Source organism: Cajanus cajan, chromosome 7, assembly GCF_000230855.2.
Source record: "Cajanus cajan strain Asha chromosome 7, NIPB_CcT2T_4, whole genome shotgun sequence".
Classification (NCBI taxonomy): Eukaryota; Viridiplantae; Streptophyta; class Magnoliopsida; order Fabales; family Fabaceae; genus Cajanus; species Cajanus cajan.
Genome location: NC_138523.1, coordinates 45,310,639 through 45,338,584, shown reverse-complemented (window position 1 = coordinate 45,338,584; position 27,946 = coordinate 45,310,639). Strand labels below are relative to the sequence as shown.

The following is a 27,946-nucleotide window of genomic DNA, read 5'->3' as shown; positions in this document are numbered from 1 at the left end:
GAATTTACTTCTTCTATAGGTGATTCTACCATGTAAAGGGTTCCTTTCTTCTAGCTGCGAGCAACAACTATATTACCTTTAACCACCTTCCATTGACCATCTCCGAATGTAACTCGATATCCTTGAACATCCAACATACCCACAAAGATTAATATTCTCTTAAGTTCTGAAATATATCTGACATCCTTCAGTGTCCATACTATAATCGCAGAAGTTCTAAGATTTATATCTCCCATGCCTACGATGTCTAAAGCTTCATCATCTGCTAGACGAACTTTGCCAAAATTCCTAGTTCTGAAATTTTTCATCAAGTCCTTGTAAGGAGAAGCATGTAAAGATGCACCAGAATCCATTGTCCAAGATTCAAACTTACTCTCAATGCAACAGATTAACAAATCATCAATGTCTTCTTGTGTTGCATTTACTGTGTTGTCATGCCTCTTTTCTTTAGGGGCAAAAGGAGCAGTACACTGATTTTTGAAGTGGCCATTTTATTGACAATTCTAACAGATAATATCCTTGCGAGGTTTGGACAGTCCTTGCTTCTTGGACTTTGATCTATCACGCCTAAAACCTTGCCCCCTTTCAGGCCTTCTGCCTCTACCTTCTGTGCTCAATAAGGAACCTCCTGATTCTCTGGCATTTCTCCTACGAACATCCTTACCAAGGATTAAATCCCTAATTCCTTCGAAGGTCAATTTTGTAGTCCCAGACGTACTAGCGACTGTTGTGACAATTCCTGACCAACTATCAAGCAACGAGGATAGCAACAATAGGGCTTGTACTTCATCATCAAATTTAATATCCATTGATACTAATCTCGATAGTAACGAATTAAATTCATTCACATGATATGTAACACTAGCACCTTCTCTCATCTTCGTGTTAACTAGTTGACGAATAAGAAATACCTTGTTTGATGCTGATGGCTTCTCGTACATGTTTGAAAATGCCTTTATCAAACCATATGTCATCTTCTCATTGATAATGTTGTAGGCGACATTCTTCGCCAACGTCAATTGACGACTCCTAGAGCCTATCAATCTAGCAAATTCCAATCTTTCTGAGACATTGTTTCTGGTTTATTCTTGGACAGAGGTTGGTTCTGATACAAATAATCTTCAATCTACATCTTCCAAAATTCGAAATCGCTCCCATCGAACTTGTCAATCTTCACTTTTCCGTCTTCTGCCATTGCTCCCACTCGCGTGAAACCCAAGGCTCTTGATACTAGTTGTTGGGGATCTCAAACGCACTCACACGCATAATTACAAGAAAGAAAATAAATTAATAAGACACAGAGATTTACATGGTTCGGTCAGAATAACCTACGTGCACGACTGCACTAGATGATATTTTCTATTTCATAATTAGGTTTACAATTACATGAGTATTTATAAAAAATAAAGAAAGCAAATGGGTTAAGCCCAATAAACCCTTAAGACTCCACATACTCAACAGTTGGTAGGATATATTTTCAAATAATTTTTTATATGTTAATAATCTTTTTAAATTTAAATGTCAATTGAATTTTATAGTTTTTTATGTCGGTGAATCTATCATTTTAAATTAGTCAAAAATTAATTCAAAATCATGTCATAAAATTAAAAAAAATTATTATTAATTTTAAATTGAGCAAATTAATGTAAATATAGTAGATAAAAAAATATTAAAATAAATCTAAAATATAAGATAAAAAACTTAAAAATATAATTTAACCTGAAAAGAAGAATGCAATTATTTGACAAACACTTCCATCTCGAGTAGGCCTAACTACAATTAATTACATATGGCGGATGAAACATGTTTAGGCCTAACTTCTATTCCTTCAAGAATGAAACCATGCTTCCACATATTACTTTCTGTTTCCCTCACTGCCATATGCACCTTGTCTTCTTCTAATCCCGAATTGAAAAACTCTCCCATCTCAATCTCCAACCACCCATCGCTTCTTACGTTAGGACGTTCTAATCCCCAGAATCTCTCATCTAATTCATCGTCTTCTAAATTGGGATCCAAACAAACGTACTTGGAAGTGCTACTGCCACCAACAATACCTACTGATAACGCCACAGGAGCGTGGTGAAACCCGCTCGCATCGATCATCTTGAAGACAAGAAAAGCTGCATAGTGAGTGTTTGGTGACAAAACACGCATGTTTATGTTTCCATTTATGTCTAACCAGCACACAGCATAAAGCCTAGCAACTTGTTCGAACCTGTTGCATGGCACAAAATTAATTAAGAGATCGTTTGGATATAAATTTAGAATAGAATTCTTTTATTAAAAAATTCTCAGAAAGTACTTTTAACTTGAAAGAGATTTTAAATCAACTAAGAAATTCACAAAGGAAAATATGAATGAAAGCAAACCTAGAATCTGGCAGGCTTGTCCACTCCCAATATTGGGAAATCTCAGCCGGCGGTGGAGCTTAAAAACAAAAAAAAGAAGTGTCAACCTTTTATATTTACATAAAATTATCTATAATAATAAAAAAAAACTAAAAATTACTTCAATTGAAGTATATATATGTAATTGAAACATAAACAATTTCAAAGAAAATTAAATATATCGTATATGCATATTTTTATTTTTATTTTATGTGATTTATCTGACTGACCCCATACGATGTAAAGATCTGTAGCAGAAAGCATGTAACACTTGTTCCCAGTCCGCTTCTCCAATTGAAAGCTCTGCAGTGATTTCATTGAGACATCAGAATTCAATTCAAATATTGGATCAAAAGCACTTAGGAAGCAATAATGATTAATTGTGGATACAAATTATAAAAAGTTACCCTTTTGCCCTGGTGGATGATGGTGGGACGGTCGCATAGAGCGAAATAGAGATCCTTCTTAGAGTTAGAGGAAGGGAAGGAAGAAGGAGAAATGATGGAGGATAAATCAGAGGGTAGAAAACGTTCCCACACAGTGTCGTATTCCGCAGCAGAAAGAAAGGCCTTGGAAGCGAGGGAGAGCCTGAATACATCCACGGGAGTGCTGGTGTACGACAATATGTGTGCCATGCATCCCTCCGGTAACTCTTCCATCGTCTTTAATTTCTTGGAGATATCAACTATGATATGAGATGTGTGTGAACACTAGTTTCTATCATAGGTTACTTATAACATCCTTTCTCTACATCACTCATGTCTTTATCAACTACGAAATTGCTTCGAAGCTATGTATTCAAAGTCTTGGGTGGTCGGTGGTAATGGTAATAGGATTATAGGAACGCTTCACACACGGTGCTTACGTAGCTTCACTTATAAGTTATAAATATCACAATTTTTTTTATCTTTTTTTAGTTCTTTAATATTAAATCAAATTTATTTTTTTAAAATGCGTGAGATGTTGTTCTTTCTATTTTGAACACACACAAAAATACTATCTCTTTCTAATTTCTTGATTATGAAAATATGAATTACATTACACGTGACGTATTTTTATAAATCAGAAATTAAAAGGAGGTGATTTTTTTCGAGGGGGTAAAAAGTAAAAATAAATATTACTTTATTTGACGAGACTGAAAATAAATTTAATATTTTTTTAAAAGAGTAAGGTTATTCTCCCTCACTTGTTATTATATTTTTCAAAATAAGGAGAAAAAAAAGAAAGAGAAAAGTTAAGATGAAATAGGAAAAGAAAATGAACATATACAAAAATAAAGAAGTTGCGAAAAAATAAATAAAATGATACGACTCTTTATTTGTTTTCTCCGCGTTCAATCATTCTGTCTGTTGATGTCTTAAAAGTTGACTAGGATGCTAAACTTCGTAGAATGTTCTCTTTAGGATTAATTCAAGATAAGCTTCTTTTCAAAACAAACCTACTCTTACCGAATAATTACATGGCATGCCTTTGGAAATTGGAAGAGTTGGTCCGATATTTATAACATCATTTTTTTTAATGTTAAAATAATATTTGATGTCATATTTTGAGCCTAAATTATTTTTTAATTTTCAATTTTAAAATACTGTGTAAAACATATTTATTGATAAAGAAAAAACGAAAATCACTCATTTTTCTATATATGAAATCGATTTTAACATTATTGTGAAAGTCTGATTCAAAAAACCATCATTGTGAAACTCGGGATGATCAATTTGTAAATGTATGACACCAGTTCAAAGATGTGGAACTTTTGGTTGAAATTTGTTCTCGTGTACATGAACCGAGCACCTGATGTCAAAGTTAAAAATAATGTATAATGCTGTATATTGAAAATAAAAAATATTTTTTAATAAATAAATTTTTAAAAATACTTCTAAAATTATATCTAAATAGAATCTTACTTATATTCAAATAAACACTAGGAATAAAGGTAGGCTTGGAACCTGATAATAAAAGTTGAAGTTCATCCAATAAATATTATTAATTTCAAGTAAAATATTTATAATTATGTATTTTTAAGAATATATATATATATATATATATATATATATATATATATATATATATATATATATATATATTTATATATATATATATATATAAAATAAACTATTGAAGTCAAAGTATTTCGGTCATCTATATTTTATCTTAAAATTTAAAAATAATATAAAATAAATTAAGGTTAAATAATAAAATAAGTAATTAATAATTTAAAGATTTGAGTAATTATTGGTGGTTAACTTAATTATTTGAGTAATAAGAATAGAAGTAATTAACTTTCGATGTATGATAGAAAATATGTTGATTAGACAAACTAAAATCCTTTTTTCTAAATACCAAATATTAATTATAAATATTATTTCATATTATACAAAAAAAAAAAAAAAAGTCTTCATGGATTTATGAGATACACAAGAGTGATAGAATAGTCCGAGTGATTTAAAGAAAACAAAATATGATTGATGTGATAAAGCTCGTATGGATTTGAATCCTTTCACTAACATAACAATTAACATTAGTTGATAAAAATAATGTTATTAGATACACTAAATTTAGAATGAATTGTTACTCATGAATCATGATATTATATTTTATCACATTAATGGTAAAATCCTATTAATGACAAATTACCTCATATTGTGTTATGATGTCCTAAAGTAAATTTTCATAATTCTCTATTACAACAAGATAAAATAAAGAGTGCATAAGAAGAGAAAAAACATGTAAAAAAAGTTTAAAGGTCATATATATATATATAATAATGTATTTTTTTAATTTGTATTATTTTGAAAACTTTAAGCAATCAAATTAAAACTTATTTTTTAGAAAAGTTATATGTAATTTTATCATTTAAAAAATAATTTATTTCATATCTTATTGATATATATTAAATATAGAGCGTATAATTCATAAAAAAAATATGCAACATATAATAATAATATTATCTATTTTGTTATTATGATGCGTACAAAACATTATATTGGATTAAATTAAATTTACATTAGTCTTATGATATTTTATTTTAATCTTGAGTTGTTAATCTTATTATAAAATATTAATTCTTAATAGTACGATTGTTTTAAATATTTAAAAAAAATATAATTATCCTTGTTTAAATAAATTTAATTTGTTATCACAATTAAAGTGTATATTTATCATGACGATCTGAATAGTCACAATATAAATATCAGACTGATTTATATCATAATTATTGTCGGTGAAGGTTTTGTAAAAAAAATACACATAAAATTTATGCAAGTCTTCTTATGTGTGAAACCATAATTGTAATTATCAATTAGAAATAATAATTTTTGTTATAATTACTATTTTAGAATTATGTTTTATGATTCTTAAAATATACTTTCAAAAATTACATTTAAAAAGGTACTTTTTGAATAACATATTTCTTCAAAAATACTTTCTAAAAGAATATTTTTCTTTATAAATATACTTTCTAAAAGTATATTTTTATTTTTTGGAAGTATATTTTTTTATAAAAAGAAAATTACAAATTAATGTCGGAAGAAACGGACGTGGGTGAAAAGTTTTTGGGAATAATAAGTATTTAAAGAACAAAGAAAAAAAGAAAGAAAATGGTAAGAAAGTATATTATGAATGGGCTTGGGTGTATTTTAAAATTTATTGAAAATTGGATACAATAAAGTGTAAAAATGAATTCCTCTCCTAATACAATGAAATACTGTGATATGGGTTTGCACAATCAGCATCTAGCTTAATATCAATGGTAATTTACAAAATAATAGTATCTTATTTCTCTTTGCAGTTTGCACACAAGAAAAAGAAAGGAAATAATTTGAATGTAAATAATCGATTCATTTCTATATATTTTGTTGTTCTACTTTTTTGCATATATAAATTGATTCATTTATAAATCATCCTATGTAATGACAAAATACAATTTTTTTAAATTGACATCTTTCATGATTTTTGACGAAAAGATAAAATCTTTAAAAGATATATCATGAAAATATACAACCTTTTATATTTGCATTTTTTTCTATAAAAGAACACAATTTGCAATTAACTTTTCCTATTTGTATATTTTTTATTTGTGAATATAGATACATATTTAATTTCGTGAAATGATAGAATTAATCTTTCATCATTTTAAAAATCTCTAGTATATTATAACTGATTTGTCATATTATATATATATATATATATATATATATATATATATATATATATATATATATTTTTTGGAAGTGGCACTATATGTATCATATACATATATTGTTAGTATTGTTAATATTATATACAATAGTACTATTTACATAAGCGTATATAATTAGTTCTATTTTTATGAAAGAATTAAAAGTTCCAACTAAAAAAATTGATGTTTTTTTTTAACGAATATGATATGGTTTTAGATGTATTTTTAAGATAGTCCACGCAATCTTATACATTCCTGTATCATTAATTAGAATTCTCACAATACTATTTTTTTTTTCAAAAGAGGGACTAATTAAGCTCATTGTGATAGACTAGTTTGATCAAATAATTTTTCTTTAAAAAAGTAAATGTAAATTATTATTAGTCTCTTGGAACACTTGCTGATTCAGACGGCCATAGAAAGATAGAGTTCTTTTTAGAAAAACATAGAAAGATAGTTGCTAACATTACTTAATATATATAAAAAAAATGATAGTTTGTCATATTAACCATAAATATAGTGATGTAAAATTAATAGTGGAAGTCAAAATATAACCTTGAGGAAACGGGTGGATGGCATCCATGTTACATTTAACTGATTTGAACCAAAAAAATAGAAGTTGAATTCCTCCTTTTTTGGAATCCATCTAAAACGACGACACCTCATGTTCTCAAATCTCCCCCTTTTCTCTCCGAGACATTTTAGGAACTTAACCTCGTCGTTTTTGCTTGCCTCCAAAACATGGATTCCTCTTCTCATCTTTCTCTGTTAATCTCTTTTCCATTCTCTTAGGCTCTCGAACCCTTTCGCGGGGGTCCCTTCAACGTTGCTGTTGATTGAGGGACCCTCGTCTTTAATTTTCTAATTCTTATTCATTTAGCTAACCATATTCATATATACACGATCCAGAGAGAGAGAGAGAGAGAGACGTGTTTTTTGTCGTTGTTTCTCTGGCTGAAGATATTGTTTAGAAGAAGACTTCGTAGATACTACCATTTATAATTTTCTTGCACCACCTACAAGACTGCTACTTCTTGTTGGTTGTTTATTTCATATCTATAGGTGAAAAGCATGAATTGCTTCCCTTGTTGTGGCCAAAAGAAAAGTCAAAGTAAGAGGGAGCATGGTTCACCCCCACCCGAACCTGAAAACATGCCAGCAAAAGCACCAGGTATATATGTTCCCAAATATGCATGCATGCAGGCATACAATAGTGATTCTTTTTTTTTTTTTTAATTAGGTGATTCTGCGGCATCTATTTATATTATAAATCACAAGAATGCATGCATGACTAAGAGGGATATGATCTAAATGGGAGCTTATAACATAAATCATAGCAATTTTGTCATGAGTACTATACTAGTTAGTTTGCATGCATTAAACCATTGTGGTTAATTACATGCATGGCTCGGTTGACATGCAGAAATGAAGAAACAAAAACCGGACGAGCTCGTCCCAGCGGAATCTGTGAATATTAAAGTACAGAGTTACACTTTCCGTGAGCTTGCCACAGCAACAAAGAACTTCCGTCAGGATTGCCTCATCGATGAAGGAGGATTCGGCAGAATATACAAAGGGATAATTCCTGCCACAGGCCAGGTCATAAGGCTTTTTCTTTTGCACAAGCAGAAAAAGAATAAGTTCTGTATTTCGTTATTTTTTTTTTTCACTTTGTTTTTGTTTGGATCTTCCTCCAGGTTGTGGCCGTGAAGCAACTCGACCGCAAAGGGATGCAAAATGGTAATGAATTTCTGAGCGAGGTTGCGGAGCTAAGTCTCTTGCACCATGAAAATCTGGTCAATCTCATTGGTTATTGTGCCGATGGTGATCAACGTCTTTTGGTTTACGAGTTATTTGATGGGCGCACACTAGAAAATCGTCTCTTTGGTAAGACAAATATACAATCACGCACTCTTCCATACATTCTTTATTACTAGTCTAATGATATTTACTTATTTGGACTCCCTTACATATCAAACACCCCATTAATATCTATTATTTTTTTTCATCTCTTTTTCAATCAAATCATGTTATCTATTATGCATACATTTTTTTTTATCTCTTTTCTCTCTTCCTTTCTCTATATTTCAGATAAGCTAGCATTGGGTTTGTTCATCGATCATTTTCTTTATTATTATACAAGATTTATTAAAAATTACAAATTCTATAGGTCTCTTTTCTTATTAATCAGATTCACTCAAAATTTTATAATTTTTTTAATAAATTTTAATTAATAATAAAGAATATATTAGAAATTGAAAAGCCATTATATAATTTAGGACTATTAATGACCAGATCAATTTTCATAAAGATCTATTAAGATTATAAATATATGGTGGTTTGAATCTATGTGATAATTTCTTATGTTGTTATAATTAGTGCTCTTCCCGTCTCCTTCTTTACATAAATAACCTCTCATCAAAATTTGATAAGATGTACATATTCTTGTACCTTGATCTATGTTAGTTTTGGTTGAGAGATTCAATCTAACACAAAGCACTTGTGTGACAGAGAACAAAGCGGATGAAGGTCCATTAAACTGGTATGACAGAATGAAAATAGCAGCGGCTGCTTCTAAAGGACTGGAGTACTTGCATGAGAGTGTGAACCCCCCAATTATATTCCGTGACCTGAAAGCGTCCAACATCTTGGTGGACAATGATTTCAATGCTAGACTACGTGATTTTGAAATGAGCAAACTTTCTGGTGGAGACAAGATGCATAATGCACCTCCAAGGCTTATGGGTACCTATGGTTACTGCGCTCCAGAGTATGGAAGAGCAGGTCAACTCACCATGAAATCAGACGTATACAGTTTCGGAGTTGTCATCCTAGAGCTCATCACTGGACGAAGAGCCATTGACACCACAAGACCAAACGAAGAGCAAAACCTAGTTTCATGGGTAAAATATTAATATGACACTCTCTTATGGATGTTGTTTATGAGAATTACGATGGTAATTATAGTTTATAAGCCAATGTACAATATAACATATGTTTTTGATGTATCTATATTTATATGATAATCATGTTATTGTTACAGCGTAAATCAGCGTTGCTAATAACCAATGATAATGATAGTTATAATTTATAAGACAAAGTACGATATAGTATGTGTTTATGATGTATCAATATGTTTATTTTGTATTTATTGATATAAAGTATCTATTAATTTTGCCACAACTAATTTATGATTTTTGTGACTGAGCAGGCACAACCGATATTCAGGGATCCTAAAAGATATCCAGACATGGCAGACCCGGTTCTTGGCAAGAATTTCCCAGAAAAAGATCTGAATCAAGTTGTTGCAATAGCATCGATGTGCTTACAGGAGGAAGCAGACGCTCGTCCTTTGATCAGTGACGTTGTAACTGCTCTCAGTTTTCTTTCCACGGCTCCTGTTACTGTCCCTAGCAAGAAAGCTGAGAGTGAGACTGAAGTAAAACCTAGCAAGGCAAAATCAAGAAGCAGAAGCAGCTCCAGATCAAGGAAGGGGTCAGTTTCAGATTCAGGAGGTGACGGAAGCGTTTCTACGATCGGGAAAACCAGCAGGAAGAGCAGCAAAAAATCTTCTGACAAAGAACTAAGCCAGAAGAGCAGCAAGAAGTCTTCTAAAGATCCAAGCCAGAAGAGCAGCAGAAAATCATCGATCAAAGATTTGAGCAAAAAGCTAAGCAGTAGAAAATCTTCTGCGAGAGTTTCGAGCCGCAACAGCAGCATTACATCGGAGGAAGGAAGCATGTCCTCAAGCTGCCGTAGCAGCAGTGTGGTATCTGAGGATGAAGGTGTTATGTCTCAGCATAGCAGCATGAGATCACAATCACGCGGGAACGTTTCTTTTGGCCTTACCAGCAGCAGAAGGTCAGAGAGCGTGCGTTCTGGAAGCAGCTACGGTTCTGATGAGGGAAGCCTTCACTCACAATAATAAAATAAATTTATCTACACTTGTCATCAGCCATGCTCATTCTTTCATATGTTGTTAATGCTTTCTAATTTTTTGCCACTTTTACAACACCGTTCGTGTGAGCGATGCAAGATAATATGCGGGATTCTTTTTTAAACTGCTACTTGAAAATCAAGCGTCCTTAATATTTATCTGTTTTGTTTAGTTGGTATCGTGTACATTTATACTTTATCTACCTTTGGTTCAAGAACTAGAGCCAATATCGGGCTATTGTTGCCATTATTGGGAGTATTATCCCTCTTTGTTCCTTATCATAATTGCAACTCTGAATATATATATATGGGTGCGTGTTAAGTAATGCTACATAAAACAATTTTTCGTTAGTTACCAAGTGAAGGGACTATATTCGTTGCGTTAAATAGTAAAATATAAATGGATGAAAAATGTAAGCTCATGGATTATTCTTTTCTTTGGGATTTCGTCCCGTGTGGTTAGTTGTTACCAAAAAGAGAACAGACACGAACATGGGATGGATGATGTTGAAATTTGATTAGAGTTAAGACTCATTTTCCCACATTGAGTGGCTACGTGCTATTCTGTTCAAGCTATAGGGAGACATGCACTGATTTTCTGAGCTCAATATTAAAATTATAACTGATATAAATTTTACTTAATAATCTTTGAATAACGAAGTTTTAGTACTCGTAAGAGTTAATTACCAACATCGAAAATCCAAAATGTATATCTTTTGGACGGTTATCTCGAGTTCAGATCACAGAATATGCAGTCTCACGAAATCTTAGCCAATGAATGTGTAGTCTATATGCTTTATGACAAGGTTATTGCATAACGTGACATGCAACTTTGGTTGTTATAACATCGATTCATAAACACCATATTGAAAGGAAAATGGCTCAACGCCTTGTTGCTTCACAGTTCACGCTGTGAAATGGACAAGAATTGCATAAAATTGCAGTATTGCTGAATGGTGTAGCCCTTTGGCAATTGCTTAATAAAATGCTTTGGTGAAAGGGTCAAAACTCAAAAGGCTCACATTCTAAAGAGAGGGGGTGTTTAACAAATGAATTTTTGTGTAAGTGCAAGACGAAAGAAAGAAATTGGTGTCAAAGATATTACTACATCGAGCCAATACACTCTCTAAAAATTCTTTCACACAATACTCCTGTGGTACATTTATCTGCAGTTCTAGACATACGCAAATTTCACACTCCACATCTTGAAAGCAACAACTTCATTTGATTGGCTGAAGTGTGTATGGATACTGAAACAAATCACTGAAATCAGGTGATGAATTGGCATGAAAGAATGAAGGTTGCAGTATGCACTGCAAGAGGTTTAAGATACCTCCACGAAGATTGCTGAGAGACCTAGCAACATTTTCTCATTCATGACTACGAGCCCATGGTCTATATAGATTATTGTTAAATTTTTATGCTTTCATTTTAAAACTTGACTAATCTCAATGTTAAACCGCCCATTGCCGAAATCAAAGAGTGTTAGTTCAGAAGAAGAAAAGATATGATCCTAAATTCCTAATTCCTAACAAAATATATTTATTACTGTAAATTTCCTTATTACATGCGACTTTTTCTGTAAAAATTTTACTCCTATAATTTTTTTTTTGTGCAGGAAAGTTTTATATAAAATTTCTATTCATAATTCTTCAATTTTTAAATGCTTAAAATGAATTTATCCGAAACATATAAATTATATGTCTAACACTCAACCGTAGAAAACTAACTTGTAAGGTGAGTGTTATTCAACTTATATACTCTTTAATTGTTTTATTTCTAATCATGGGAGACATGAGGAAAATCTTTTAATTCTTAAATTTATAAATTTATATATATATTTTTTTATTTTCCTGCGGATTAAAATTGGCAGGAAAGTTACCTACGAAATTTTTCTATCATTTAGTAAACTTTACTTGCAAATTTATTTTTACAAAAAAATCTGCAAGAAACAAGATAAAATTTTGACAATATTTTTTGCAAATTTTTATCATGGAAAATTTTTTTATGATCATTAAAAATGTAACAAAATTTACAAAAAAAATTTGTGGATTATTTTTTATAAAAAAGTTTGTGGATTATTTTTTATAAAAAAATTTGTAAGAAATTTCTGTAAATTCTTTTTTCAAATAAATTTGCAAAAAAAAGTTTGTTAAATTATTATTGCAAGAAAATTTACCAAAAAAATCTACAAATATTCTTTTATAGGAAAATTAAGAGAAAAAATGACACTTTTCTAGTAGTGATTCTTATTGTACTAAGTATGTGCATTATATAACTTATACTTTTATTTGCAGTTAACCGACTCTCAATATATTCAAACCAATTGAGCAGTACTTCTGAACTTAAATATAAATAAAATTAACTTGGTTAAAAAAAATAAAATAAGTAATCTATACGCTATTAATTTAACTGTGATCAGAGGATGGTGAAAGAAACTTTAATTAGCTTGAATAGCTGAAGTTTTTACCGATCGATTATGCCAAGAATTGTGTTGATCTAGGAGATTAGATAAATTGTATACGTGAACGACTAATAATCAACTTAGTGATTCCCTTCAAGTGATTTACTTGAGGAAGATACTTTTGTTCCTCAATATGAGATCTCAATCATCTCTTGAGATTTTTTTTTTAACCATTATTGATTGAAATAAGCTATATTACGCTACTTTTAATGAAATGTGATAAAAAAAAAGTGCAACGAATGATTGAGTTTTAAATATAAAAAAACATTGAAGAAAACTATAAATATATGTCTATAAATATTTAAAACGATAAAATTTGTATGGAATTAATTGGAGACTTGTTTTACATCAATAATGTTGCTATTTATAATGTTTCTAGGAAGCTCTTTATGTTAGCCATTTGTTTTCGTATGAATGATTCATGTTACTCCTTTCTTTTGGCAATTATGAATGCACCCCCTTAAAATTATTCACTCAGTAATCAGTAACTCCCTATGCTCTGATTTTGAGTCTTTGCATTATGAAGCAGTATGGTGTAAATAGGAAATGTCGAATTATGTTTTTACATGCTTTAGTTTAACCTATAACAAAATTATTAAGCATAAGTTTAATCTATTTACTTGTTATAAATTTTTTTAAGTTTGGTCTATCATAGTTAAAAGTCTTGCTGACTTATAAAAGCTTTTTTTAGGTGGTCTATTTTATATTTTTACACAACACTATAAATAGGCCAATAAATTTGTAGGTTTAAGTAGCTTAATATAAGCCTAAGTATTGAGTATTTTGTTATTATTAATTTATATATTAAATATAAATATTAATTATAAATTAATATATAATTTTATTCTACACTTTAAATAGGTTTGTTTATTAAACTTATTATGCTTTTCTAAAAACCCAGTGTCTGACATTTTTAATTAAAAAAGACATTCTAAAATGTCCAGTGGCGGACTCAAGTTGGGTTGAGGGTGTGCAAATGTAACCCTTCACCTTGAGAAATTTATAAATATGTATTTAGAATTTTTGCATTTTTTTCCGGTCTATTCTATACATTTGAACCAATAATTCTAATTTTTCATTTTGTTATCAAATTTTGTCTTTTACCAACTAAAAATTTTATTGCTTCTCGTCGTATTTTTATTTCTCTGAGCACTTTATGTTCTATTTAAAAGACATTATATTTCACGTCACATTTCATTTATTTCCATAATAATAAGTTATTTGAGTATTTTTAATTTTTTTTAAATAAGTTGCTTCCATTCGACTTATGGTCCTAGCTAGATCAATCACTAAAAAAGTCTAGGCATGACCAGATTGGGCTACAAGTCCTTAATAGATAGTATGACCTATTTCCACCCTATCAGTTGTCATATAATAGATAACTTATTATTATTATTATTATTTATATTTATTTTTAACATTCAAATACAAATTCAATGTAACCAATTAACAGGTCATAAATAGTTTTAACCGACTTGAATATAATTGTTTCGAATGAAAAATACCAATAGTTCATAATTTTTTTTTAAAAAAAAATATTAAAATTAGGTTGAATCTCTTTAAATAAGTTAACAGATTCATATCTTACGAGAATAATTAGAAGAAAAAAAAAATAAGAAAAAGAATCTTATTATATAATATTTAAATTATGCTTTTTTTAATAGAAATTGACCACAACACAAAATAAATATAAAACTAATATTTTGTAATAAAAACTTTTATTTTAATTTTTTAATCAATATAAAAATATATTTTATTCAATTTTAAAACAATTAATTTATCTTTTTTACACAAATCCACCGAACAAAGAAACCCTTATAGTTTGTTTTGTTCCAAGAAATGAAAGGTACAATTCAATGCTCATTGACTTGACGAATCTAGGATAAAGGATGAAATCCGGCATTCCCTGAATGTAATCAAATCGATGTCCTGCTGGGGTCCATTAAAAAAGTTAGCCAACTTTTATTAATATTATTAATTTGGCGATTTTGGCATATAATTTATAAACACACATAGACTCAGAAAGGTACAGGCATTTTTAAGCGCAATAAGTGAGCAAATGACAGAGTCAACAGTGACAGTTTGGCAGCAACCATAAACATTCAAATTCCAAGCTTTTTCAGATTGGTCATACTTGTCAACAGTAACACACACCCACTTTTCTGCAACAGTTGCTCCTTCACTAAATGCCCCAGTTGTAGCCATAAGGTAGGAATAGGATTACAAGGGTAAATACCGGCCAGATGATGGAGGGTCCCTATCCCATACCTGTACTTTGCTGCTTCCTCATTCAATTGGCAACTTCATTCAACATCAACCACCACACTACACTTTGTAAAAGCAAAAGTAAGTAGTAAGATCGATGAACCATCTTCAGTTCAGCCTTTATTATCATTATTAATATTATTGTTTTTGTTATTAATGTTACTCCACTATATAGAAACTGATTCATGGTAAAAATGGTCTGTGATGGCAGTGGCCCTTTAATATAGACATAGTTATTAGTGGCACTGCTACCATTCATTCTCTGTCATAATCATAATTAATTCAACCGAGTAAAAAGCCTTTTACCGTTCCCCTCCCTTTACTTTTCTTCACTTTTCAGTCTCTATGAGTTAGGTTTTATTAGGAAACCCCTTCCCCACTTTCTCTAACCTTTTTGCTCCCATTTTTGTTTGCGGCTTCATCTGCACAAAATGGATGTAAGCTTCTTTTCTTTAGTTGGGTTGCTTTTTAGTTACTCCGGGCTGCATCAGGGACATATATAGTTAACTAATGATTGGTGTTTGATTTATTGATTATGATAGGAATGGAAGAGAAACGCACACATACCAGCGTTTGGAAACTGGGATTTCACCAATGAGATGCCAATCACTCGCTATTTCGAGTGTGCCACACAGCCTCGCCAGCTCCGTTACACTTCTTCAACCAACCAAAATGCTCATCTTCGTCACCTTAACAAACCTCGTACCCTCCGTAATTATAATAAACAGGTTCCCAATTTATGATGATTATTTTTTTTAAAATTAGATTCCTGGACATTTAAAAAAAAAAAAAGTGTTTTGAAAGTGTTTGAGTTGATTTTTGATGGTGGGCACAGGAGACGAGGTACAAGAGGAATGTGAATGGTAACAAAGGAAAAGTGTACGACGTAAGGGAACAGGCAAGGAAGCCAACAAAAATAAGCAAGGAGCAACAAGATGACACCGTTCCACGAACTCCCAAACCTATTGACGAAGATCTCTATAAGATCCCTCCTGAACTTCTCCACACTTCCAACAAACGGGTGCATCACCAAACTTATTTTACTTTTTTTTAGTACCATTTTTGTGTTATCACTTGTTTTACTTAATTTTGTGTTTTTTATATATGCTAAACTCTTCTTGACCTAAATTATGTGCATGTTTTTGTAGAAGAAAATGGTGGGGTTCATTTCCAAGTGTCTTGTACTGTTTGTGTGCCATGAACAATGCTAATCCGGAAGAAATTAAATCTCTAAACGTTGTCATTCCGAGGAGTTTTTTTGGAGAGAACGAACGAATGTGTGTTAATAATGATGACAGTGATGTGAGCATGAATGTATTTTCCTTTTTATTTATTTTTCGTTTTGTTGGCAATAGATAGTTTCTTTCTTCATTCAAGTGAAGTCAGTTTAGGATCATTCTCATTCTCATTCTAATACTGTTTGTAAGTGTGGACTGAATGTATGTCCGAATGTCTAGCGTTAATTAATAGTGGTGGCTGTGGGGAAGTTTAATGTGTTGTCTTTTTCTTTGGATTATGCATTCATGCATAGACTAGACTACTCATTCATCCATTGTCATTTTCAGTAAGCAAATTACATCATTTCTTATTAACCAAGAAGGAATGGATGTTTCTAAGTAACTTTCTAAAAATTAAAAAAAAAATGCCCATTTCATGTGATTTGAGAAATATTTTAAGACATGATGGAAGGTTATATTATAAGAAAATTTTACTTAATTAAATGAGAATATTTTAAGATATATATGATGTAAGAATAGTAAAGTGTACAATATGAAAAAAAAATATTATAGTTTACCTAAAAATGCAATTGAAATAATTAATCTTTTGTGAATCAACTTAACTAGTGATATAATGATTAAATTTCTCATATGTGGTTATCTTAAATATTCAGAAAAATAGTTTTACTAGTCGTTGTGATTGTATCTAATTCGAATAAAGTTGTATTTGATAAAAATAGTTATGAATTTTAAGAAGAAAATATGATATGGAGAATAAAGTCATATCATATTAAAATGATTATATTGAATGAATAATTTTAGATATTCTTTTCTTGATTTTTCATCTCTAAATATCTATTTTATTTTAAATTAACTTCTAATTTTTGAAAAAATAATCTTGTATTACTACAACATAAATTACTGATCATAAGTTTAAAATATATAAAATAAAATTTTATTCAATATATTTCACAAACTAAAATGTTCATTATAAATTTAAAATATATAAAATAAAAAATTATTCAATACATTTCACAAACTAGAATGCTAATAAATTATAACCAGAAAAGAAAGCTTCGAATCAATTAATGACGTAGAAGTCTCTTCATTTATTGCTTCCATTTGATTCGCCAGCTCTTTTTTCGGCTTTTATCTTTCACTATTTAACTTTTCTTCCAACATTCTCGTCCATACCTTCAAGTACAAAATCTCAATAGTAAATCCTCGGTACTGTGAGTATAAAGGCCATTTAACACGCTGTATTAAACATGGTAAAATAAGTTACTATAACATTTATGATTTTATTATTTATTCAATGTAAACATATGTATAATTATTAAAAAATTATATTAAAATAATAGATAAATTAATCAGATTATAAAATTTGCTATTAATTTTTTAAAATGTCAGCTTACATAAAATACTTTTCATTACAATTCGAAATAAAAAAACCTACCCACACACTATATAACAATTTTTATTTTTTAATCAGCTCCTATAAAAATAAAATAATATCTCAAGTCATAATTTCATGTTTAAGATGTGGATCAAACTCTGGCATTTAGTTAAAGAATATAAATATCAAATCATTCAAATTAATAACTTTTGATACACTACATAATTTTAATATTCATTTTTATACCACTAAATATTTATATACCAATATTTATATCTTGCTATCTACATTGTATTTAATGTAGAGTAGTTATAAAGATATGGTGTCTTACATAATATTTGGCTGGACAAGAACGAAGGGAAGGGGAAAGGAAGGGTAAGGGAGAGATTTAAATTTGTCTTGATTGATTTAAATTTTGGGAGGAAAGGAGAGAGGAACAAAATTCCCGTTGAAGATAATTTTAGCTCCTATCTAATATTGTAAGAATTTGAAGGAGAATGAAAGAATTTTAAAATATTTGTAGTATAATATCCACAATATCGTTATTTATATTTTTAAATTTAAAATTATAAGAGTATGAAGGTAAATTAGTTTTTTTTTTAAAATTCTCCTCTCCTCCCATAAATCAAAAAAAAAAAAAGAGTTGTTACTTCTCAATCAAACAAAATTATAACTCCTCCCCTCCTTTCCTCTCTTCAATAACTTGTGTTTTATATCAATTTTTAAAGATTCAATTGTTAAATTTAAAGTTTTTAATGTATAGATCAAATATGTAAATATTTAAAAAATTTCAAAATCATTTGATATTTGTTTCATAAATTTAACACTTTTTTTTACACACTTTTTTCCTCTCCCTTTCAATTTTTACATTTACTCATTACTTTTTCTCTACTCTGTGTATTTTAGTAAGTAGTTTTAATTCTTTCAATTTTTACATTACTCTTTTTTTCTACCTTTTTTAGTTTTTACACATACATGAACCATATATAACTGGTGAACAACGATATTATAGGCATGTTTGGTTTTCTCAATAATGACGAAGGTGTTGAGTTCGACACCCATTTTTTCTTTGAATACTTTCTCTCCTTTCACATTTCCAAAAAAATTCAACATTAAATTTAGTATGTCAAAAAATGCTTTTTAGAACATTAATTTTAATATTCTTGAAAGTACTTTTCGGAATAGTAAAATTAGTGTTTATGAAAGTACTTTCCAAAAGTGTACTATTTTACATAATTTCAGAAAATTCTTTTCAAAACAGTAAATTTAGTGTTCCTAAAAATACTCTCTAGAAGTATGTTGTTTTATATAATCCTGGAAAGCTCGTTCTAAAACAACAGATTTAGTGTTATAGAATCCAACGTATGTAAAAAAAAAATTAAAAAAAAAATTTATAACGCTAAATTTAATGCGATTTCTAAAAGTGTAAGAGAGGAGAAAGAGATTGAAGAAAAAACCCATGTTTGACTTAGTACTTTTGAGGCTATCAAGAAGTTGCATGCGCATATAACGCTATCACCCACTGAAGCACCAATTCTATGTCTTGAGTTCAAGTGAAAATTGAAAGAAAAAAAATGGTAACAACGTGGAAATTGAAAGAGAGAGAGGTAAGAGAGTAATGTGAAAGCTAAAAGAATTAAAATTACCTACTAAAATAAATAAAGAGTAGGAGAAGGCAAGAAAGTGCATGTGAAAACTAAAAGGATGAGAGAATGAGGTCTGTGAAGAAAATAGAAAATGTTAAATTGAATGTTAGAAATGTAAAATTAAAAAATATATTAAAAATATTTTAAGATTTAAAAAAAAAAAAAAAGAGGTGCACTTATTAAAAAGAAAAGTTGTATATAACATAAGTCATGACATAAATGTGGTTAACTATGTTAATTAGTCAAATTTATTCGAAAAAGTTCGTTCCTTAAAAAAATTGGAATGAACAAATGAGAAGAGGGAAAAATATTTTGACTCATGATATATATATATATATTTTTTTTATAAGTACACTTCCTTTATTTAAAAAAAAAAACTTAAAATATTCTTAATATTTTTTTATTCTTTAATTTTATAATTTTACACCTCCAACTTTTAATTTATGACTTTCTTCCTCTTTTTCACACGCCTCTTTTTTTCTTCCCTTTAATTTTTACACATAGCCCTTTGTCTTTTATCTCTTCCTTATTTTAGTAGGTAGTTTTGATTTTCTCGATTTTTACATTATTCTCTTCTCTCACATCTTTCACTTTTCACATGCATCTAACTGTAGAACTAGTATGCAACAACGTTGTAAGTACGCGTGACTTCCTCGACATTTTTTGTCGAGCTAAACGCACATTTTTTATTTCAACACTTCCAACCCTTTCATACCTCCAAAAACCTTAATATTAAATTTAGTGGTATGGAAAAGACATTCCAAAACATTAATTTCACTATTTCGAAATACTTTTATGAACAGTGAACTAGTGTTTCGGAAAATATTTTCTAAAATTGTATTTTTTAAAAATGAGGTGTACTTATTAAAAATAATAATAAAAGGTGTATATATGATTTTTCATATATATATATATATATATATATATATATATATATGAGGAGGGTTCAAACGATACCGGTGTAACTTTTACTAAGTGTTACACCGCTCAATAACTTTATATTAAATGTGAATTTTAAAAATTCAACCGTTAGATTGAAAGTTCATATCTCTTAGATCATATATATCAAATTTTATATTAATCTAAGATGATTTGATACTTCATTCTTATAAAACAAAATTGACGTAATATATATATTTCAAAATATACTAAAATATGAACACTTTGATTACCTTCAAGTTGTTGTTCAATTTTAACAAAATTTGACATATATGATCTAAGAGATATGAACTTTCAATCTAACGGTTGGATTTTCAAAATTTATATTTAATATAAAGTTATTGAGCGGTGTAACACTTAGTATAAGTTACACCAGTGTCGTTTGAACCCTCCTTACACCGGTGTCGTTTGAACCCTCCTCTGTATATATATATATATATATATATATATATATATATATATATATATATATATATATAATATCAACTCCCATAAGTCAAATCTGATATATCCGGGTACAACGTTTTTGCGTTCAACATAATTGGGCTATAAATATCACCCCGATTTAAAATTTTATTTTGGGCTGGCCTGAGTATTGTGTAATCCGTGAAAATAGTGAATAACGAGGCCCGAAATTGTGAACTTGTAGCACGTGCTTGTTTTTTACATTGCCCTCTTTTTAATCGTACCATTCTTGATTTCTTAATTATTATTTTAAAATTAATTTTATTTAAAATTATTATTTTGTTTTTTCTTTCACAATTTTAATTTCAAAATACATTAAGCTGTTTCAAAAATTTAATTTGGAAAGTGATTTAAGCACTCATCTAAATTTTTAATTAACAATAATCATTAAAGTGAGGTCACCTCAAATAACTTGTATTTAATTTTCATTATTATTATTTAGCGAAAAAAGTACTTCCTATCTTATTAATGTTTTAGGATAAAAAAGTTACAAAGAAATTATAATGAAAGATGATAAATTTATTTAAATTAATAAAATAAAATAATTAAATTATCCTTTACTTAAAAAAATAATTAAGTAATTATTATAATAAATAAATGATAAAAATATCTTAAAAACTATATACATGAAAAGGATGAATCCTCTTTATATATTCTTATAAATTATAAATTTTTACTGTTAAAAATAACCTTTTAGAAGAGTACTTAATAGTTAATAGATGCTAAAATTAAGGTTTTAGGATATTTTTCAAACACTGAATTTTTTTATTTTGAAATTATATTTTTGGAAGTATTGTATAAGTCACTTTCATAATTAAATTTCTGAAAATGAATATCATTTTAAAGTTAAACACATTTTAAAGCAACAGTAGGGAAAAAAAATTGGTGATACGAAACAGCCGGCTGATACACATACTTAGAGGGCAACTCATCATGAATTACATATCAGTTTGACAAAATGAATTATCTGTAAATATATTTTACCCATAGGCAAAAATTTAATATATTTTTCAAAGTATTTTGTGCTTATAGTTTGGCCTTTTCAATAACATTAATCTTACAATTGAATAATGTAAAAATTTATGTACGCATTTACGATGATTAAGACATTTTAGTTTGTTTTCTGGAAATTCACATCGTTTCATTATCTATAACATATATAATTTATAACATATAAAATTGATAATCTAATTTGTTATATTTTTTAAAATAATTTTATTCTTAAATTTTTAAATAATTAAAAATAATATTAAAAATTAGTTATTCTTATAATACAAAAGTCGAATTTAAGACCTTAAAATTTTAAGATCAAACATAATACTAATTAATTTAATAATTATTAATAATTTTTAAACATTTTTATTAAATAAAATATAGAGGTCTCAATCTCACTAGTTAACAAGAAAAGTAATACAGTGTAGTAGTTATGAATATATAAAATGACTAACATTTAAAGTAGCTCTCCTAAAATGAGAATAAGTAACACTATTAGCTTATAACTTAACCAATTAAACTCGAAAGTTTGGATAATGGAATAGTAGTAAAACTTTACAATTTTTTATAATAGCATGAACTTCAGAATAATTAAGATCAAAATGTTGGATGTTATCAACAACTCTCTTACAATTCACCTAAAAATTTATGTGTTATGTCTAATTTAGCAGTTCACCTCATAATTTTCAATAATATGAGAATCTCATCCTCTAAAACATCAAGACATAGTATTATCCAATTAGTTTTAGCAAGCACAAATGACAAATCTCATCCTGAATACAATAGTCCCAACTAGTTATAAGATTTCTTACATGAAAAACAACATTAACATTACAGTTTAAGAACTTAATTACTTAATAGTTTTCTCCAACACACTTAATTATCACATTGAGAGAGTGGTTAATTTCTCTCCCTAAGACCATTAGCAGCTAGCCAATGTGCAATGTTTGAATAGCTTTAGAAACTATCAGATCATTCTACATTTTATCATTTCTATTTTGTCAAATATTCTATAGAATCATAGCAAATTTGGTATGCATATCAAGATTTAAAATGGTTGTATCTTAAAACCAGTTCTAATAAAATCATTTCGCTGATTAAGACATTTTAGTTAATTATACTTAAGTTATATTTCTTATATCTATTAAAATATAATAATGTTTCATTCAAAAAAGCAATATAATAATGTCCCCCCCCCCCCTTATTTTCTTACAATGTTAGAGATAATTCAATTATGATCTATTTTATCTTACTAATTCGACTCGACTTGAGTTATTTTGAGTTTAGTTTAAATAAATTAGGTCAAATATATTTTAAAAACTGCTTCATGTTATACATTAATTGAACCATTCTATTTCAGTCCAATATATTTATTTAAAAATATTTTTTAAAATAATTATATATGAGATTATTTTCAATCTTATCTTTGTCTGGTTGTTCACCTCACCTCACCTTCTTCACCGAAAGCCTAAACCAAAAACTAAAAAAATAGAAAGACATTTTGTGGTCCTCAATCGGTCTCCGATTTGAATTATATATATATATATATATATGTAACTGCGTGAGCAAGTGCACCTTATGAGTCGTCAATCTTTAGCAAATTAAAGTACAAACATATATATTCTTCCAAACAGAAGATACAGGCTATGATGAACCCTGTTTAATATCTTATTTTTAATGACTAACCAAGCTAACTAACTACCTAATAAGCATTTCACTATATAATTGTACTAGTTCAGTGTCCTGTAACGTGCGAAATGGTCCACTTTATGACTTTATGTTGAGGTGAGGGACGACCCTATGAATTTAGCATTATCCTATCTCATTTCCGATTGCTCTTTCTCTTCATATCCTCCCTCATTACTACTCGTACGGTATTGTTATTGTACAAACTAATTTTCTTATTTCTGTATATCATTTTTTCTTCAATAATATTATACGTGCAACAAATTAAAATTATAAAATATTATTTTTGTATATCTCTTTTCATTATTTTATTGATTATGAAGAAAAATATTATTAATAATAAAAAAAATTAAACACAAAATAATAAAAGTATATATATACAAAATGTCGCACAATTATTGTTGTAACTCATCTTCTTACATCTCATGCGCTACAAACGGACCCCTACTGTACGTTATCCTTGTAAGTTTATAAGACATAGACTACAAAGGACTCGAACATCACATCTAATAATGATGGGCTTGAAGCTGGGTTGGTGTTAGTTAGGCCTGAGCATCGGTCGGCCACGGTCGGTTTCGGACCAAAATTCCTAAAATCATCCGAAACCGATTAAGAAAAATCAGGGGCCATTTCCGACCGACGAAGAACTCAGATTTTGGCGGGTTCAATCCGTGCGGGTTACGGGTTCATCGGATGGATTTATCGGTTTGAGAAGCTTCCTCGTCGCCATCCGTCGCCATTCTTTGCCGGTCTCTGTCGCTGCTTCATTTGGGGGAAATCACGGAGTTTCAGATCTCCGCATCACCACCTTCATCAACCAGAACAGGAAGTTTCTCAGCAGCGGTAGCCATGGAAGAAGAAGAAAGAAGCAGAAGAAAGAAGACGAAGTGAAGAAGAAGAATAAAGAAGACAGTGTGAAGAAGAAGAAGAAAGAAGCAGAAGAAAGAAGATGGAGTGAAAAAGAAGAAGAAAGAAGACGGAACGAAGAAGAAGAAGAAAGAAGACGAAGTAAAAATGGAGAAAATAAACGGTGAAGACGAAGGTGAAGAAGAAGAAGATAAACGGTCGGATTCGGGTACATCGGATGAGAAAATTCCAACACCGAATCCGACCGTTCAAAACCGTTTGAACCCGAAATTTGCTTCAAAGAAAATCCGATATACCTAAGAATCAATCCGCCTCACCCAATCTGATCATCGATTTGGCCGGTTTCGGATCGGCCGGAAATTTTTGCACAGGCCTAGTGTTAGTTGTCCTAAAAGAACCCTACACTAGAGTGACTAGACCGAGGGCGAGGAATCGTAGAGTAATAAAAACACAAACAATGGAAAAAGGTTTGATAAGATTCTCAAAGGGTTTATATCCAAAAATAAAATAAAGAGCAAGTTATATTTATACATCCCAATTTTACGGGTAAAAGAAAAAGAGAAGTAGATATATAATAAATGTATGTGTATATTATTATTATGTCATATTATTGAATTTATATGATTTATATAGTTAGTTATTTTTGTTTATTTTCTAATTTCCTTCTCTTGTATATATATTGGCTTTGCCATTCTAAAATATAAGATATAGATGCATTTTTTAGTCATTCACTTTTTCTTTCTTCTTCCTTCTCTCATCATGATGTTCAACTTTATCATTCTTTAGTATCTTTATGTGCATCTATGTGAGTTCAACACATACTATTCTGTGAGCCACTTTGACACTTTGTTTGGAGAAGGAAAAATAAAATAGATTGTAATAGTAAATAGAGAAATAAGCAAGAGATACAATATATTTTAGGAATGTCTGATTTAAGAAAAATAAAGAAGAAAGAAATATTAAAAATTAACAAATAAACAACAAACCATTGTAAAATTATTATTGAATTAATGGGATTGTTAAATCACAATCGATTATGTTTCTTTAAAAATTCAATTTTGTTTTGATTTTATTTTATATACTGCAACTATTGACTGTAATGGAAAAAATAATAATCAATTACATTTTTTAAGCCGTTGTTGCATGCAGTTGAGCGTACTCTCTCTCTCTTTTTTTTCCCTCTCCTTGTTTATGCGCTTGTAAATTATAGAGATTTATAATCTTCATGCAATTTCTATGCAGTCTGCATTCTCTTCTCTCCTTCCACCATTTTAAGATACTAAACAATTTGTGAATGTCGGCTGCACTTGCATCACATTTTCATTCTATTTTTTTTTCATCTTATGTATCAATTAGCAATGAATGCTTTTGGATTATTAATTTTTTTTTGAGAAATTCTATGGTATCCAAGTTATTTGAGAGGGTACCGGTACAGTTTTTTATATTTTATATTTTTAATAATTTATTTAAATAATATTTATAATATTTTATTCTTTCCATTTTTAAATTATTTAGTCATTTTATTTTTATTTTATATATTCTAATTTATTTGTAACAATATTATTATATATTTAAATAGTTTCATTTTAATAATTTTTAAGTATATTTTTATCTTTTCACTTAAAATTTTTTAATTTTTATATTTTAATTTTAATAATTTTTTAAGCATATTTTTTGTCTTTTTATCTTAAATTTTTGAATTTCTATATTGTAATTTTAATAATTTTTTATTTATATTATTTATTAATTTTTTTTCTTTTTTAATATTTTATAATATTATTGAAATCTAATAATTTTAATCTTTATAATTTTATCTTACTTTTTATTTTATAAGTATAATTTAGATTATTCATTTTATAATTAAATTAATTTTTTTTTTAAATCTTTTATGAGTTTATATAAAAGAAATATATTGCAACTCCTGGTAGAGAATTAACTTTCTAAAAAGGAAGAAAAGAAAGATACAATACAATTATTCATTCATGTAAGTCTACAATACCACGTAAATGCACAAACAAGTAGTGTGTTTCCATTTTACATTCTGTGGTAGAAAGAATGAGGTGTCCGATACCAAACACGCCCTAAGCGTTTTGCTTGGATGATTGACCTATGCTGTTGAGCCTGTCGAGAATATCGTTGGCTTTTCCTTTTAGCCCTCAAATGGAAGACTCGCTTCTTGCAAGCTTAGACAATGTTTGTTCAGTAAGCCATTTCATTCTCTCTAATTTCGCTCCTTTTCTCTCTATGATTGCAACACACCGTGCACAGAATCCCAATGCAGTTTTTCTTGACGCGTTCCGACGTGGTTTCCTTGACTATATTAAGCAAGTAGGGTACAGCACCATGACTCACCAACGCCTCAACAGCCTTGGAATGCTTAGCAAGCAACGCAAGTAGTGACACCAACTCATCAACCATAACCTTGTCAACGATCTTTCCAAGAATAACCTGCACTGCACCCTCTCTCACAGTCCTCGCTTTATTCTCATAGGCCAAACACAGTTTGAACAAAGCTGAAGCAGCGTCGTCCATGCTTGAAGGATGCCCTCGTCTAACAAGTCCACCAGATACTTTATAGCTCCAGATTTTTCAAGTATGTGTCTGTTTGAGTTAATAGCTGACATTGAAAAAACCGCTGCAGCTGCATTGCTTCTTGTTTGGACTGTTCCCGATTTCAACGAATCAACAATCAGGGAAACCACTTTTTGGTTCTTGGCTAACGCTCTTTTGTTGTCGTCGTGAATTGAGAGGTTTAGGAGAGTTGTGAATTGTGATCATGTCCTCGTGGAACTCGGGGTCCACGGAAAGCGTGTCGGAAGATAACGGACTCAGCAAAAGGTGAATCGCTTCTGCCTCCTCGGTGAAGAGCGTTCGGAACGCGGGGCTTTGCTTTGCTAACTGGCAAAGGTCTTTTGCAGCTTTTTTTTGCTCTGGAAGGGAGAGCTTGTAGAGTAAGGAACGCATACAGACACGCATCGGTTACTCGATCGTAGTGGATTTCATCCCAAACGGGCTTTGGTGGGTCAACGTTGTGATCTTTGCACCACTTGCAAATCATGCCTTGAAGCAAGCAATTCGGAGTGAGGATGCAGTGAGAGAGGACTTGTTGGGTCTCAGGGCAAATTCTGTGGACCTCGTTTAACCACCTCTCAATCAATGCTCGATCAAAACTCTGCACATCATAATCAACACATTAATTTATAATATCATTTGGACACAAATTTTAAAAAAAAAATTAAGTTTTTTTACTAACAAATATTCTTTAATTTTAGGAGAAAAGTTATATAGATTGTATCTAAATAGGCTGTTTAGTTGTGTAGTACAACAATGAGGATCAAAGTAACATGGCAATGAAAATCGAAGTAACATGCATTACCGTTTCTCCCTTCCATCCATCATGTGGAAAATTCTTTGGGCAATTAAACTCTAGAATTGGCATATATATTTTTGGACACCCTACATTCTATTTAACACCTATAATTAAAGAAGGATAATAAAAGAGAGA

At 29.6% G+C, this 27,946-nt stretch overlaps 3 protein-coding genes and 1 pseudogene across 4 annotated transcripts; 2 read left to right on the top strand and 2 right to left on the bottom strand.

The window, feature by feature from the left end:
* Window positions 1–1,688: 1,688 nt before the first annotated feature.
* Window positions 1,689–3,111, bottom strand: LOC109792504 (F-box protein PP2-B10). The gene is made up of 4 exons (XM_020351927.2): window positions 2,798–3,111; window positions 2,621–2,693; window positions 2,373–2,430; window positions 1,689–2,218 (listed from the first exon to the last, which is right to left on the bottom strand). Exons 1-4 carry the CDS (start codon window positions 3,047–3,049, stop codon window positions 1,780–1,782), a joined length of 822 nt encoding a protein of 273 aa, XP_020207516.1. The 5' UTR covers window positions 3,050–3,111; the 3' UTR covers window positions 1,689–1,779.
* Window positions 3,112–7,288: 4,177 nt separating this feature from the next.
* Window positions 7,289–10,675, top strand: LOC109790286 (putative serine/threonine-protein kinase PBL24). The gene is made up of 5 exons (XM_020349407.3): window positions 7,289–7,738; window positions 7,991–8,166; window positions 8,265–8,454; window positions 9,079–9,470; window positions 9,779–10,675. The coding sequence occupies exons 1-5, from the start codon at window positions 7,639–7,641 to the stop codon at window positions 10,490–10,492; spliced, it is 1,572 nt and encodes a 523-aa protein (XP_020204996.1). The 5' UTR covers window positions 7,289–7,638; the 3' UTR covers window positions 10,493–10,675.
* Window positions 10,676–15,054: 4,379 nt separating this feature from the next.
* Window positions 15,055–16,872, top strand: LOC109806796 (uncharacterized). 2 transcript variants are annotated; one of them, XM_020369303.3, is made up of 4 exons: window positions 15,055–15,313; window positions 15,775–15,960; window positions 16,068–16,253; window positions 16,381–16,871. In XM_020369303.3, exons 2-4 carry the CDS (start codon window positions 15,832–15,834, stop codon window positions 16,441–16,443), a joined length of 378 nt encoding a protein of 125 aa, XP_020224892.1. In that variant the 5' UTR covers window positions 15,055–15,313; window positions 15,775–15,831; the 3' UTR covers window positions 16,444–16,871. The 2 variants fall into 2 exon arrangements, with proteins under 2 accessions (XP_020224892.1, XP_020224885.1); XM_020369296.3 differs by lacking the exon at window positions 15,055–15,313 and adding an exon at window positions 15,369–15,669 and having other exon boundaries at window positions 16,381–16,872.
* A 9,650-nt stretch (window positions 16,873–26,522) lies between these two features.
* LOC109812348 (U-box domain-containing protein 9 pseudogene) lies at window positions 26,523–27,634 on the bottom strand (annotated as a pseudogene).
* Between the last annotated feature and the right edge of the window lie 312 nt (window positions 27,635–27,946).